This window comes from Symphalangus syndactylus, chromosome 1 (assembly GCF_028878055.3).
Source record: "Symphalangus syndactylus isolate Jambi chromosome 1, NHGRI_mSymSyn1-v2.1_pri, whole genome shotgun sequence".
Classification (NCBI taxonomy): domain Eukaryota; kingdom Metazoa; phylum Chordata; class Mammalia; order Primates; family Hylobatidae; genus Symphalangus; species Symphalangus syndactylus.
This window is the reverse complement of record NC_072423.2, coordinates 109,238,781-109,254,803: the sequence shown is the minus strand read 5'-3', so window position 1 is coordinate 109,254,803 and position 16,023 is coordinate 109,238,781. Positions and strand designations below refer to the sequence as shown.

Sequence of the window (16,023 nt, the reverse complement as noted above, 5' to 3'; positions counted from 1 at the left end):
GGAGGATCGCTTGAGCCTGGGAGGTCAAGGCTGCAGTGAGCCATGATTGTGCCACTGCACTCTATCCTGGGTGACAGAGTGAGACTCTGTCTCAAAAATAAATAAATAAATAAATAAATGAAGGGGGCATGGTGGCTCACACCTATAATCCCAGCACTTTGGGAGGCTGAGGCAGGTAGATTACTCCAGCTCAGGAGTTTGAGACCAGCCTGGACAACATGGTGAAACCTCGTCTCTACAGAAAAAAAATACACAAAAATTAGCTGGGCGTGGTGGCGTGCACCTGTGGTCTCAGCTACTCGGGAGGCTGAGACAAGAGAATTGCTTGAGCTCAGGAGACAGAGGTTGCAGTGAGCCAAGATCACGCCATTGCACATCAGCTTGGGTAACAGGAGTGAAACCCATCTCAAAAAAAAAAAAAGTAAAAACATTAAAAAAAAAAAAAAAAAGGAAGGAAGGAAATAAAGGTAAGGAAGTAAAGTAAGAAAGTAAGGCAAGGACCCCAGACCATAGTTCTCAGACTGCTCTGGCTGTGCTGAGGTGCCCTGTGGCTATCAGTCTGGGGCGGGAGCTGTACTCAGACCCTTTCCTGCTTCACCTGGAGTAGTTCTGGCTGTGAGTTTTACAACCCAGGTGTCTTGAGCTTTTGTTTGGAAGGGAGCTTCTGAGGCTCAGCTGGTTTGAAAACCTCTGTCCTAAGAGAGGTGCAACACTGGGCAGATGCCACTTCCAGTACCCACTGCATGTCTGTTCTCAATCCTGAGGATGCTGTAACTGCAGTGTGAGTGGAGCTGGGAGGCACCAGGGTCCAGCCCTTAGGTAGGGCAGGGGCTCCAAAGAGAGGCACTTGTCTTGAGTCCCCTCAAGTATGACTGATTGGAAGCCGGACCTGGAGGGACCCTGGGGAGCTGCAGGTTGGAGTTCTCCTGGGGTGATGGTGACTGAACTCCTGAGTGGTGGGTGATAGCATTATGGGGCAGCCAGCTTGGAACTAAGGCCTATGGGCCCCAGTAGGGTGCCTGTGGAAGTGGGTCAGCCTGTTGAGCAGTGGCTGTGAGGAAGCTTGAAACAGCCTGGCCACAGCCTGTGTTCTGTCCAGTGGGCATAGAACCCCTTGTGTTTGTTTCCCCTTAGTCTGCCTCAGTGACCCTGAGGGAGTCACTGGGTGGGTCTGAGTCCACACTGGGGCCAAAACACCAGTGCAGAGCAACAAGGCCTCGGCAGGGAAATACAGGTGAGGACGCCATGCGTGGTGGCTCACGCCTGTGATCCCCACACTTTAGGAGGCTGAGGTGGGTGGATCACCTGAAGTCAGGAGTTTGAGACCAGCTGGCCAACACAGTGAAACCCCATCTTTACTAAAAGTACAAAAATCAGCTGGGCTTGGTGGCACACACCTATAATCTCAGCTACTCAGGAGGCTGAGGCATGAGAATTGCTTGAACCCGGGAGGCAGAGGTTGCAGTGAGCTGAGATCACGACACTGCCCAGTGAGCTGAGATCACGACACTGCCCAGTGAGCTGAGATCACGACACTGCTCTCCAGCCTGGGTGACAGAGCAAGACTCCGTCTCAAAAAAAAAAAAAAAAAGCAGGTGAGGGAGCCCCAACAGGAATGTGAAATCTGTGGTCATTTCCCTCTTCCTGCCTGTCACCTTTGCCAAGCTAACATGGGAAGCTTCCAAACTTTGTTTTTAACAAGGGAGGCCCTCTTGGCATCTCAGCTCAGTCACTTATTCAGCAGTTATTTACTGAGGTCTCTTGTGTGTGTCATTGTTCTGTGCATGGAGGAACCAGCTAGGAGGCGTCATAGAGTCCTAATCAAAGCCAGCATCCCCATTGTTTTACAGATGGGGAGGCTGAGGCCTAGGGAAGGAAGGTGCCCCAAGGTCAAGGGATGGAGCGGTAGCTGAGTCCAGTCTGTGTCCCTTAGGCTGAGGATCGTTCTGATGGCTACATGCCTTTTGGCACTCTGTCCTGTACATAAGTGGGGCTGGAACCAAGAGGCTGAGGACTTGTCATCAATTTGGGATATGCTTGGGATGGTGCCCCAAGGTGGGCTTTCTTTTCTTCTTTCTCCAGCCCTGGTAGTCATAGTTGGGGGCTGAGGCTTCAGGTCTAGGAGACTGCTGGGGGAGCCGAGGCAAAGCACAGGAAGAGGCTGTGTACCCACTTGCCCAGCAGGCACTCATTAAGGCAGGCCTTGGCAGCTGCTCTGGGCACAGGAAGCAGCTGCTGCAGGCACCTTGTCGGGCCTCATGTCCACACCCTCAGTGAGGCAGAGGTGGTTCTATTCCCAGGCTTCCCTCCCTGGATCTCAAGGGCTGGTTCACCTGCTGGTGCTGCCACCTGCTAAGTGGCCTGCTCTGGCACAGGGAGAAGGGCACTTTTGGCAGCATCAGGACCTGGAGCTAGTGACGATCTTCCATCACTCTTTCTTCTTCCATCTCCTCCAGCCACAGAGCCTAGCCATGCCTGGGGGTGGGGAGGGGAGGGATAGATTTGCTGGGAAAGGCAAAACAACCCTTGTGCGGTGGTGGCATTTGGGCTGCACCTATAAGGTGGTCAGTGTTCCCCAGGTGGGAAGGCAGGTCAGGCAGAGATACTGGCTTGGTGGCAGTCATGGCTTGTGTATCCAGTGAGGCTGGAGTACAGGAGAGGAGCAAGAGTTTGGTCCTAAGAGATATAGGTTGAGTCCTGCAGGCACTAGGGAGACACTGATGGCATCTGAGCAGATGAGTGACAGTATCCAGGCTGGGATTCAGATCAAGTCTCTTGAGTACCTGGGAGATGGGGAGGAAGAGCCAGAGGCCACAGCCAAATTCTGCACGAAGATAATGCAAGTTAGCTGAAAGTAGCAGTGACTTTTCATTCCCAGATGTCCCCAAGCCAAGAGGTGATCCTCCCACCACACCAGGGCTTGGCTTCCCCGGCTCCCCTTAGGGAGCTACCCTTGGGTGTTGAGGTGTTGGGGGCCAGGCCTCTCCCCTTTGTTGGCCTAGGCACTGGAACCTGCTCCTTAGCCTCTCTGGCTTTACCCCCACCTCCCTCCCTTCTCCCAGGAATGAAAGCACAAAGCCAGCCTTTGCTAGGGCGGCGTGGGAGCCACCAGTCTCAAAATACCATCTCAGATATTGTAGCTTGGCAGCCCTGCAGGACCCTGGGGGCTGAAGCTTGTCTGGATGGTGCTGTGGGGTTGGGCTGTCACCAATCCAGAGGGAGCCTTCTTCCCCAGGCAGATGGAATTTACTTATCAAAGAAGAATTCTGTTGCTCTTCTCCAGGAAGCTCGAGATTGGAATTAGGGAGGGGAAAGAGATTCCAAGGAGAGAACTTGCAGTGCACCCCCTCTCCCCGAAGCAGAACAACTTCTCCTTCAGCTGAGCCCTCAGATGAGGAGAGGCTAGCTGTCTAGTTATACAGGTGGGAAGGAGAGGACTTCCCTGAGGAGTGGAGCAGAGGTCAGAGGTACCAGTTGGAGATGAGAAATTCAGGGCCTTCTTCTCTCCCTCTCTTCTATCCCCTGTCTCCTCTCCATCCCCACTTGCCCACTTGTCCTTCCCCTCTGGCAATTCCTGACTCCTCTGGCTCTCAGGTGCTTGGCTTCCCAGCTCCATCTGTACGAGCAGCCTTCCTGCTGCTGGGTAATCATCAGCAACCAGTTTGTCAGCTTGTGAGCAGGACAGGGCTCAAGGTCCTTGACTACACAGACAAGCTGCTAAGAATGCTGGATCTTGGAGAGGGGGTGGGCTGTGGAGCCTGCGATGGTAGAGCCATCATCTGGAAGGCTGTGGCTTTCCTCTCAGATTTGCAAGGGAGAGCAATGGAATCTCAGAGCTGACTCACCCAGTGCTCTAGCTGAGCTCTCCTTGGGGTACTCACTCCCGTACTCCCCAACCCTCTGGTCTGGCCACACAACGGCCCAGGCCCAAGAAGGCCAGAGCAGGGCTGAGCCAGGGTTGTATCTTGGCCTTCTGGGCCTAGAGAAAGGTAAGGCTGGGTATGGATGCAGGATTAGGGGCCTCCCAGTCCATCTGGGCACTAAGGTGCTTAAGAGCCTGTGTCCCATATGCCTGCTTAGAGGGAAACATTGTTTTCCCACCCCTCAATACCCCAGCCTGGCCTGGTGCTTGGCTGCTGCCTAGGCCCTCCTCCACGGGCTGCCCAGGAAGCCAGGGCCTGCATTGTACCAGGGAGATGAATAGAGGTGTAAATTGTGTGGCGAGCTGCCGGCTCTGAGGTGAAAATGAAAAGCCTTCAGGCAGTGGCGGCAACAGGCGCAGCAGGCTGGGGTGCCAGGCACAGCACACCATCTCCTGCCCCATTCTCCCTCACACCTTCCCCCTTCTGCAGTCTTCCCCAGGTTCCCGCCCAGGCCTGGACCTGCCTGCCTGGCTCCTCTGCCATTCCCTGCCTTTCAGCCGGTGGCTCCCAGGCTGGCCCTGGGCTCGACCTAACCCCAAGAGGGCCATTATATCTCGTTTCCATTATGTTTTTTTTTTGAGACAGAGTCTCATTCTGTCACACAGGCTGGAGTGCGGTGGCACGATCTCGGCTCACTGCAACCTCTGCCTCCTGGATTCAAGCCATTCTTCTGCTTCAGCCTCCTGAGTAGCTGGGACTACAAGCATCCGCCACCACGCCCAGCTAATTTTTGTATTTTTAATAGAGATGGGGTTTCACCATGTCGGCCAGGCTGGTCTCGAACTCCTGACCCCAGGTGATCTGCCCACCTCGGCCTCTCAAAGTGCTGGGATTACAGGCGTGAGCCACCATGCCTGGCCTCCATTATGTTTTCTACTTGGCTGATCTGTTGCACAGAAAAATGGGCTGTGCTTGAGTTACCTTTGTGACTTAATGTTTGTGGTAGTCCCTCTATTGATTCTTTTTGGGTTTTCTGAGTATAGTTTTCTTATCTTCACATAATGGTGTTTTTATTCATCCTTTCTAGTTCCTCACTTCTTTTGAGATCATCTATTCTAATCCCTTTCCTTCCTTCCTCCCTCCCTCCCTCCCTCCCTCCCTCCCTCCCTCCCTCCCTCCCTCCCTCCTTCCTTCCTTCCTTCCTTCCTTCCTTCCTTCCTTCCTTCCTTCCTTCCCTCTTTCCTTTTCTTTCTTGTTTTGCTCTGTTGCCCAGGCTGGAGTGCAGTGGCGCAATCTCGGCTTACTGCACCACCTCCATCTCCCACGTTCAAGCAATTCTCCTGCCTCAGCCCCCCGAGTAGCTGGGATTACAGGCGCCCATCACCACACCTGGCTAATTTTTGTATTTTTAGTAGAGACAGGGTTTCACATGTTGGCCAGGCTGGTCTGAAACTCCTGACCTGAAGTAATCCACCCGCCTTGGCCTCCCAAAGTGCTAGGATTACAGGCGTGAGCCACTGCGCCTGGCCAAAGAGGGAAAGAGGGAGGGAGCGATAGGCCAAAAGCCTACAGCACCTGGTATTCCCAGGCAGTCTCCCATCCAAGTACTAACTAGACCCGACCTTGCTTAGTTGCTGAGATCAGACAAGATCAGGCACATTCAGGGTGGTATGACTGTAGACCCTTTATTTCATACTTGGGCAAATTGAGGGCCAGAGGGAAGCTACCCATTTGTCTAGCCAAGCCAACGCCCTAGGCTCCTGCCTGGGGTGCTCTCTGCCACCTCCTGCTTCCTCTTTCCCCTCCCTGGCTATCCTGTCTTACTCCCTGTCTCCTTTGTCTGCCATTTTCAGAGCTTTGGGCTCTGCTGGTGTGAGGGGAGAGTAGAGAGAGGGGAAGGTACTCACCAGCCCTTCTGCAGGCTCTCCCTGCTGGTGTGGCAAGGCCCCAGAGCACCAACAGACAGGTCTGGCTTCTGGGCCAGAGGCTTTGGGGCAGCCTGGTGGGGGTGAGAGGAAACTTTCCAGGCAGAATAATAATGTGCTACCTTCTAGCTGCAGCCTCTTGCTATACCTCCCCAAAGCATGCACATGCCACGAAGACCAGCTGCCTGAGGGACCTCCAGGGTTTGAGCCCCCATTTGCAGGGACTGCTGTGTGCAGACAGGTGCATGTCGGTGTCTGTAATTAAAAATGAGCATGCATCACTTCACCCAGCGAGGAGACGCCACTACCTCGGGTGGGATGCAACAGCTGCTTGCTGGCTGTGCAGCTGCCTGGGTGTCCAGCCTGGCACAGAAGGATAGATAGGACTGGGTAGCTCAGGGTGAACAGTAAGGCAAGGCCCAGGGCCCCTCAGCCAGACCTCATCCCTTTCTGGGCCTAGAGCTTATGTAGGAGATGTGACCCGTCCTTGGCCCACACATTGCCTCCTCCTTTTGGGCATTTGCAGCCACCTAGTTCTAAGCAAACCTCCAGCCTCTGGGTAGCCTGGGAGTGGGACCCATCATCAGCCTTCATCCTGGGCCTGACCTCTTCTGTATTCTATTTGCTCCCAACCCCTAGCTGAAGCCAGGGCACAGGGTGATGTCCTGAATACAAAGCACTAAATGAGGATAGTTCAGGTCCTCTCTTACCTCTTTTCTTCCTCTCCCATAATTCAGAAAGACCTCTTGGGGAGGCACTGTGGATCCCGTGGGGGAAAGCTTGGCCTAGTGTATCAGTCTTGCCCTGTTGTGGGAGCCCTGAGCTGAATGGGGTAAACGCCTGCACCCTGCCCAGGAGATGAACTCAGGCTGAAGTGAGGTGGGAATGTGTGGTGTGTCCCCAAGGTAGCTGAGGCAGCGGCACTGTGGCAGCCTGTGTGAGGTGGGTGAGCTGGTCCTTCCCTTTTTTGCCAACACTCCTGAGTGGGTGAGCAGGTGTTGGTGCAGGGTGGGGTGGTGGTGGGGAAGTGCTGGGGTCTGGGGTCTCTTAGAAATTCCTGCATCATGGGTGGTGTCCCAAGTTCCCATCTTGTTTCTGCATGTGGAAGACCCAGGTGGGAGGGAAGGCCCGGAGGTGTGTCTGAGGGACTGGAACTCTGAATCCAGTTTCTGGCAGTCCCTGGGGGCACCTTGGCATGATTGACTGACTTTTGCCTGTTAGGTGGAGAGGAATGTGAACATCTGCAACTCTCCCACCTTGGAAAGAGGCTTTATAGTCTCCTTGGGTCTGTGTGTGGGAGTGAGCTGCGCCGGGCTGTGGGTTTGTTAGATGGCCAGTGATGTCAGTGGCAGAGCACGTTCTCATGTCCTGGCAATGCTTCCACACACTTCTGGCTGTCTGGGCTGTGGAAGGGGGTGTGCCAGGGCTAGGAGGACACCAGGCCCACCCAGGCTCTTCACCAGTGGGACCAGCCCAGTGTGACCTTGAGCTAGTGTCCTTGGCCACTGGCAGTCTGCTCTCCAAGGGCTCCCTGGGGCTAACTGAGGGAGAGGCAGCTGGCCTCGCCTTCCTCCAATGATTTTCCAATATTTACTGGCTCATTGACATATTGCCTGGGCCATGGCTCCTACTGTGCAGCAAGGACCTGAGAGCCAGCCCATGGTCACCCTGTCTTCCCTCCGAGGTTGCACCTGGCTGGGAGGAAAAGGGCTTGTCCTCTCTGCCTGATCACTCAGTGACAGAGCATATAGCTCGTCCTGCCCCTCACCCTCCATCCTCAGCCCCCACTAGACTCATTCTTGCTCAGTGGGCAGAGCATGGAAGGGAGAGCAGTCTCCCAAGAAGGGCCAGGGGGCAACTACAAGCGCCTTCTCTGCCTGTGGGCCTGGCTTAGTTTGCTCCTTTGCTTCTTCCTGTCCCTTCTCTGCCCAAGTCTGAATTTTGGTAGGACCTGGTGCATGTGCTATAATGATTTGGGGCTGAACGGTCAATGGCATTTTAATTAGCTCCATGCCTCCCTCCAGTAGGGAGGACCAGGGCCCCCAGGTAACAGCGGGTAGGACCAGGCTAGTGCTGGGCCTGAGGCTGCCCCTCCAGGGGTCAGGGAGCAGGCTCTGGGACCTGGTGCTCCCTGTGTGGGATGCTGTGAGGAGGGAGAGCTGGGCAGAGAAGGAAGGGCTGTGTGGCAGGGCCACAGTTTTCTCTCCATCCTCTGTCTCTCTTGTTCCTCTGTTCTCCCCGATGGCTTTGAGATGAAGGCGACGGCAAGGATGGAGGATGCAGTTTCCATGGCAACGGGGCTGTCCACAGCCAGGCAACTTCAGAGCCGGGCTCTCCGGAGGAGGCAGATGCGCAGAACAGCCGCAAAGCTGACTCCCGCCTGCCAACGAGGGGGCTGGCAGAGCAGGTGGCACAGGGTGGCAGCCTGGTGCTGCCCAGCCTAGGGGAGAGGGTGGAAAGAGCAGTACTCCCTCTTATCATCTTGTTATGGCCAAGTTCCTCCAGAAGGGAAGCTAGGGAGGTGGCTTGAGTGTTGAGAGGAGTTGGGGTAGGGTCCCCATTGTCCCTGGAATCTCTGGGTGGACGCAGGCTCTGGCCTCTGGGATCTTCCCCCAAAAGCCAAATGTCTGCTGCTCTTGTGATAGCCACTCAGCTGCTACCCTTTGGATCCTTTGTCCAGAGTGTGAGGATGTTGGTGAAGGCCATGCCCTGACTAGATTCAGGGATCCTTTTCTTCCATCTAGCTACCGGGGAAGGACCTGGACCTTCTTCAGGGGCCTCCCTGCCCCTGGCCTCAGTGACCTGGACCAGTTTGCTGAGTTGGGTTCAGGTTTGGCAGATGCCTGCCTCTAAGTGCTAGCATTGGAGGGGCCCCAGAGCCTGACAGCTCCTGCTTCCTGACACTGTGATCTTGTTTAGCCTCCTCCTGGAGACCAAGGCTGGAGTGGGTATGTGAGTGGGTAGAGAAGCAAAGACAGCCATCTGTGTGTTTCGAAATGGGAGGTGTCGGGGCATGGACTCTTGAGATGGAGGAAGCCCTGAGGGCACCCAGGTTGGCAAAGAAGATTTGACTCCAACTATTAAAAAATAATGACTTTCCTTCACTGACCTTGGAAGCATCAGGGCTGGGGTGTTCTACTTTGCTGTTGAGCACATGGAGACTTAGGATGGAAGGCTTTGCCTGGATCACCCGTGAAGTCAGAGGCTGAGCCGCAACCAGACCTGGGCCAGGCCATCCACCTCCCAAGTGGCCTCCTAGATGCACCCTCCCTTCGGCTGGCTGCTGAGTGTCCTAGCTAGATGAACCTTTCAGGCTCACTCCCCTTTCCCTTTATCATCCGTGGGCTTGCTTTTAACCCTTCTTTGCTTGCTTGCTTGCTTGCTTTAGTTGAAGGAGGTTCCTCAACCCTAGGGTTGGCCAGGCAGGCAGACAAGTGGAGTCCTGGAGTGGCTTCTCCTTGCCAGGCAGTAAGTCTGTCATTACTGCTAAGTGGAAGGCTCATTTCAGAGCTCATGGTGAGAGCGGGGCGAGTGCTATAAATAGTCGTGTTGTGAAGGTTGGCGGGTGAGCAGTGACAGGGCAGGGGCCTTGCAGTCATCTTAGTGGGTATTTGTGCTCCGTCGCAGGAAAGGGGGATGGGCAGGCTCTGAGCAAGAGGCAATTGACCCCTGTTCTGGCTGTCCCTGCCTGCCTCAGGGTGGCTCTGGCATGTCTGTGCCCCTCCATACGCATTGGGGGATAGGGAGCACTGGATTCTGTGTCTAGGCAGAGGGAGGTGGAGTGCCTTTTGGAACTTGGGGCCCAAAAGGTGGTACATCAGCCCACTGGGTAATGTCCTATGCTAGATCTACTTGTCCTACCTGACCTTCCAGTCCAGGGTCTCCCTCTTTCCCATCAGCTAAAACCTGAGTTTACATGTGAGGAGGTATGGGAACCATACCTGATAGTCTCAGAGATTGACATAGCTCTAAACTAGCAGGGGAATGAATGGGAATGGAAGTGGTGTTTAGCTGGCCTTGATCCCTGTTCAGGGTCTATAGTAGCATGTCTGCAAGAGCAGGGGCTGGAGGCCTAAGGACTGGGGGTACTGGTCTTCTGATATCTGTGGGTCAGTCAGCATTGTCCAGGGTGGAGAGGAGGTCAGGGCCATGGGGTCTTGGGATGGAAAGTCTGGTAGGTGAGACCTTGGCTTGGGCACATGGGGTTCCTATCCTGGGGTGGTCCAGGGGTGGCAAGCTTCGTGGCTCTGTGAGACCAGTGCCTTCTGGAACAGCTTTTTGGTCTCAGATGTACACATAGGAAAGCAGTGCCAGGCTCCTGGGTTCTTTTACCACCTGCCCTAGGGTGTTGTCCTGGGTCTTCAGACTATTATTGCACTCTGGACTATGGGGCCCTGCTGTTAGGGTGATCTGTGTGTACCTCCCTCAGCAGGGCTTTGGAACTTGGAAGAGGTTGAGAGGCAGAGCCAGCCCCTGGGATGGAATAGGTAATAGACAGTTCCGGGGGTCACCCAGGGACAAGTGAGTCAGGGGCCCTGTAGGGCTCATTCTACCTTTTGCCACTCTCTGACTAGGAGCGGAAGCTGTGTGCCTATCCTCGGCTGGAGATCTACCAGGAAGACCAGATCCATTTCATGTGCCCACTGGCACGGCAGGGAGACTTCTATGTGCCTGAGGTGAAGGAGACAGAGCGGAAATGGCGGGGGCTTGTGGAGGCCATTGACACCCAGGTGGATGGCACAGGTACAGAAGGTGGGGTATGAGGATGGGGCCCTCCTGGAGATCCTCTCTTCTGGACTCCAGGGGCTTGGCTGAGGAGGCTTCTCCCTCTCTGGGTTGGCACTGTGAGTGTCAGGCTATGCTTGGCAGAGGGAGGAAGGAGACCCACCTACCTGAGGACCCACATATGGAGTTGCCTGTTCCCAGACACATGGATCTACATAGATGTGGATTCACACACATTACCTCCTGGCAACACAGATACAAAGACCCTGCCTGGATTCCCTCCAGATGCAGCAGGAGTACCCTTGGAAACAAAGATCACAGACAGCTCGATGTTCATGGGAGGGGGCTGAGGCTGCTCAGGAAAGGAGTCCCTTGGATGGGGCTCAGCAGGAAGTAAGATTGGCATAGATCTGGAAGGTAAGGAGGGGAGCAAAGTGTTCTCTTGTCCCTCAGTACGGGCCCCACCCAGAGCCAGCTGCTTTCTCCCTGACAGGGAACAACCAGGGAGCATGCAGAGGGGAGCCAGGAGATCAGTCCCCTGTGCCTTTCTCCAGGGCCAGCCCACACTCCTGCTGGCAGCCTCAAGGCCCCAGGTCCAGACTGGAAGGCTGCTTGCCTGCCCACCCCTCTGCAATGATCTCTGTGACCCTGGGCTGTCTCAGGCACAAGGGGGTCTGCTGGGTTACATCCCAGATGGTCCCAGGGGGCCTTATCCTTGGCCGACCTGGTGGAGTTTGTGACTTCTAGGAGTGGTACAGGGCTGTGGGGAGAGGAACTGTCCCTCCTCCCCTCCTTCTTTAGCAGATGCTCTGCCCATCCAGTCTTCAACAGCCAAGGTCACCCTAGGGAGACATGTGTCAGCTAGGGCTGGGCAGGAGGGTATTGGGAGCAGTCTCTGCTCCCTAGGGGCCTGTGTCCAACACTGTTAACTTCATCTGCCACTTAATTACCTCCATGGGGTACAGCTCCCTTCTGCCTGGTAGTGCCCGGCAGACACTCTTCAGTGCCCCTGCTGTGGGCACAGGACATGGCACAAGGTCAGCAGGCCCAGGCAGCCTCCAGGGCAGGAAGACAGGGTGCCTTCACTTTACTGTGACCTCCCTCTGCTGCCTGCCTCCCCCTCCTTGACCCACCCACCCAGCTTCCTTCCCTCCCAAACACTGCCTGCCAGGGGCATTGAAGGACTGCTTGGCACCCACTACAGCTGGCTGCAGTGGCAGCTCCCACATTCCCCAGCTCCTCAGCCCGTTTTCCTCCCCTCCGGCCCGCCCACCCACTCCCTGGTGTTGGGGCCAAGGGGTCTGCCCACCTCTCACAGGGCCTGTCCTGACACCCCAGGGGGCCTCGGTGTTTGCCCACCAGGTGCATGCCACTGACACAGCAGTTGGTGGTGGGTGCATGCAGGGTGTCTGACTGCCCAAGGCTTGGCCTGTCCCTGCCCGCCTCCCTGCTGTGGCCCTAGCTTGGGCTGGGAGGTGAAAGGGGGTGATTAGCTGCCTTGTGCCTGTTATTACATTGATGTATTATTTAGCTCCAGAGAGGCGATGAATATTTGATCGTCTTGTACTGGCTGTGGGCAGAGTGAGAGGGAGGGATTCGGGTGAAGGGGGTGGGCTTCAAGTCCCCTGCCCCAGCAGTCGTGGGGATTTAGGTAGGGCCCTGACTTGCCTGGTATCTTCTCCCCAGGGATGCAGGCATGGGACTCTGGGACCTCCTCCTGTGTAGATCTTAGTGGGCTTATAGGGATGCTACTTCCCTGTATTGCCCTCCTTTTTTTTTTTTTTTTTTCTTCTGCAGCAAGGTCTGGCTCTATCGCCCAGGCTGGAGGGGTGCAGTGGCAAGATCTCGGCTCACTGTAACCTTTCCCTCCCAGGCTTAAGCTGTCCTCCCACCTCAGCCTCCTGAGTAGCTGGGACAACAGGCGTGTACCACCACACCTGGCTAATTTTTGTATTTTTTATAGAGATGGTGTTTCGCCATATTGCCCAGATTGGCCTTGAACTTGTTAGCTCAAGTGATCCTGCCTCAGCCTCCCAAAGTGTTGGGATTCTGGGCATGAGCCACCATGCCCAGCTGGATTCCTTTTTTTTTTTTTTTTTTTTTTTTTTTAAGACAGAGTTTTCCTTTTTTGTCCAGGCTGGAGTGAAGTGGCATGATCTTGGCTCACTGCAACCTCCACCTCCTGGGTTCAAGCGATTCTCCTGCCTCAGCTTCCCGAGTAGCTGGGATTACAGGTGCCTGCCACCATGCCTGGCTAATTTTTGTATTTTTAGTAGAGATGGGGTTTTGCCATGTTGGCCAGGCTGGTCTGGAACTCCTGACCTGAGGTGATCCACCTGCCTCAGCCTCCCAAAGTGCTGGGATTACAGGCGTGAGCCACCATGCCTGGCGTCCAGCTGAATTCCTTTGCTTGAAGTATATATATGTCCCCAGGGGCTGTCTTCATCTCAGCACGCTGTCCTGGCCTGAAGGAGGCACCCCTAGGCTCCTTCCTCTGAACATTCCTAGCCTAGGAGCTGGGTGGTAGGAGGTAGCATGCTGGGAAGCAGGCACATTCCTGTACCTGGGGTCCCAAGAGAGCCATTGGGTGGGTGGGCAGACAGAACATACAGTTTAATAGGGCCAGGGAGAAACTGTCTCCCTCCTTTGCTCTTTTCAGGCCTGTGGCCCCTGGGGCACTGATCATTATTTAAGGAGCAGTGAGGGCCTGGCATCCTGTCCCCTGGTCGGAAGAAACTACCCAAAACTCAAAGCTCCCCCAGCTCCCCGACCACCTCATTCACAGGCCTCTGTCCTGGGAGCCACACCTGGGGCCTCAGCAAGAGGAGGGCCCTGGGCCAGCAGCCTGGGCTTCTAGGGCTCACCTCACCTCTGCCAGTAGCACCCAGAGGGCATATTCTGGGGGCTGAGTGGGTGGTGGGGATAGGGAGAGACCCCAAATTCCCCCACCTCCTAATTCTCCCACCCCCAACCTAGGCCCCATTTGAGGCTCAAGGAAAGCTCCAGGCTGAGTCCAGGTACCAAGCAGACCCCAGCTGCACCTGGCTTGGCTCCATCACCATGGAGACAGTGGCTGGGGAAGCTGGCCAACCCCTCACCTTCTGTGATGTTTGACAGCTGACCCTCTCCCCATCATACAGGAAGAGTAGCAGATCCACTTTCTCCCAGTCTGGATTCCTGCACACAGCGAGCCTGAGCCATGTGTTCCTCCTTGCCACCCCAGCCTGCATTCAGTGCCTCTGATCCAGGGAGATGAACCCAGGGGTTGCTCCTGGACAGGGCAGATGAAGGGGCTGCTTGCTTGGAGGATGTACTGGGGGTGGAAGGAGCAGGTTAGAAGGAGTTTGGGCCATTAGCCTTGCTCAGCACTGGTTTGGGGCACCCCAACCACCAGCAGAGTGCTCTCATCATCCCCTTTTGCCATCTTGTGGCTCAGGAAGCACCAGTCGTTGGGGATGGGGTGGGTAAGGGTTTCTTAGGGTCGACCCAGGCATAGGGAGAGAAAGCCCTTAACATGTTTCATCCCAGCACCCTCCTCTTTGCAGCTGGTTGAGTATTTCTCAGGCCTTCTCCATCTTCCTCGTACTTCAGCTCCCTCCTCAAGTGGGGACTTGGTGTGGGCCAGAGGCAGGGGCCTGCCGACTCCCTGGATGCTGCTCCTGGGATCCCTGCACGGGGGAGGGCTGCAGAGGGGCCTCCTGCTGCATTCTGCAGTCCTCATGCCCTGTGGGTGATGTTCTGTAGCTGGCCCTGGACACATCTCTTTCCAAGCTCGAAATAGGGGTGGGGGAAGGTGGAGGGGACACTACTTGGGTCTCTTTGTTCTACCTCAGCTCCTCACCTCAGGGCTGAGTGGCCCTTAATAAATGTGGGGGGAGGGCAGCAGGCTTTGTGGAAGTGCAGGGAGCTGAGGCTAATTTAGGGTGGGGAGAAGAGTGCACAGCTGCCTCCTCTCTCCCTCCCTCCCTCCCTCTCTCACTCCCTCCCTTCCTCCCCGCTCTTTCCCTCTGCCCTGTCTGTGCAGCCCCAATCAGGGTAGAGGGCAGAGGGCAGCTGGAGCAAGCCCCCTGAGCCTGGTAGGCTGCATTATTCATGAGTGCACTGCGTGCTGAGTTGCCTCTCCCTGGAGAAGGGGGTGGGGTGGTCCTGGCTAACCTGTGCTCCCTTTTCCTAGCCATAGGAGCTGACACAATGAGTGACACGAGTTCTGTAAGCTTGGAAGTGAGCCCTGGCAGCCGGGAGACTTCAGTCGCCACACTGTCACCTGGGGCGAGCAGCCGTGGCTGGGATAACGGTGACACCCGCAGCGAGCACAGCTACAGCGAGTCAGGCACCAGCGCCAGCAGCTCCTCTTTTGAGGAGCTGGACTTGGAGGGCGAGGGGCCCTTAGGGGAGTCACAGCTGGACCCTGAGACTGAGCCCCTGGGGACTACCAAGTGGCCCTGGGAGCCCAGTGCCCCTGAGAAGGGCAAGGAGTAACCCATGGCCTGCACCCTCCTGCAGTGCAGTTGCTGAGGAACTGAGCAGACTCTCCAGCCCTCTTCCTCCTTCCTCTGGGGGAGGAGGGGTTCCTGAGGGACCTGACTTCCCCTGCTCCAGGCCTCTTGCTAAGCCTTCTCCTCACTGCCCTTTAGGCTCCCAGGGCCAGAGGAGCCAGGGACTATTTTCTGCACCAGCCCCCAGGGCTGCCGCCCCTGTTGTGTCTTTTTTTCAGACTCACATCGGAGCTTCCAGGACCCAGAATAAAGCCAATGATTGACTTGTTTCACCTGGATTTGGGTTGTGTATTTGTTTGTTAGTTCTGCCTTGGTTGGGGGTGGCGGGGGGTGGCTGTACAGATAGGCTGGGAGTGGGAAGGAGCCTCCCCTACCCAGGACAAAGAACTGAAGGAACATGGCAGGTACCCTGGGGTGGGGGGAGGAGGGGTGTTAGAGATCCTCCACGTCCTGCTCTGTGACCCCAGTGGCCAGCTGCCCCTCCATTGCAGCTGCCAGAGAGCAAGCAGAGCCTGGCTTGGGTGAGAGCTGAGTATGGGGTGCCCTTCAGGGCTCAGGAGTGGGGAGCTCACAGCCTGTCTTCGTCTGCCTCCAAGGGATGCCTTTGTGTCTGTGGCTCTAGTGTGCCTGCACACTGGTACTTACTTCCCCAGTAGGTGAGGCTGCCCTACTGTGCTTGCCAGTGGCTGTGTACCTGTGTGTGTGCATGTGCACCCATGCTCATGCATTTGGCTCTGTAACTACGGATGAGGCTGCTTGGGTAAAGCTTTGCCCAGGTGAGCATCAGGGTATGATTGTACCTGAGCATGGCTGAGTCTGTGTGGATGGCTGTGTGCCTGTGTGAGTGTGTGTATGTGTATGTGTGTATTGCTATGCTTTGTGTCTGTGTATGGTTGTATTATAGGAGCATGTGAGGCTGGCTAACAGCATCTCTATGGGGCTTTGTTCATATACAACTGTGTGTGGCTGTGTCTGTACAACTATGTGTATGGTGATGTTCATGACGTTCATGTA

At 55.7% G+C, this 16,023-nt stretch overlaps 1 protein-coding gene and 1 pseudogene across 11 annotated transcripts in view; one reads left to right on the top strand and one right to left on the bottom strand.

The window, feature by feature from the left end:
• TEX264 (testis expressed 264, ER-phagy receptor) overlaps window positions 1-15,287 on the top strand; it is a 33,354-nt gene extending 18,067 nt beyond the window's left edge. For 6 of the 11 annotated variants that reach the window (XM_063608918.1, XM_063608911.1, XM_063608935.1 and 3 more), the window contains 2 exons: window positions 10,363-10,531; window positions 14,688-15,287. In XM_063608918.1, the coding sequence (XP_063464988.1) occupies window positions 10,363-10,531; window positions 14,688-14,992 (474 nt within the window). In that variant the 3' untranslated portion in view covers window positions 14,993-15,287. Of the gene's footprint in view, window positions 1-10,362; window positions 10,532-10,768; window positions 10,931-14,687 lie in introns of all 11 variants that reach the window. The other 5 variants (XM_055275600.2, XM_055275569.2, XM_055275560.2 and 2 more) reach the window with 2 other exon arrangements.
• On the bottom strand, window positions 5,427-5,545 carry LOC129461066 (uncharacterized; annotated as a pseudogene).
• Window positions 15,288-16,023: the final 736 nt, after the last annotated feature.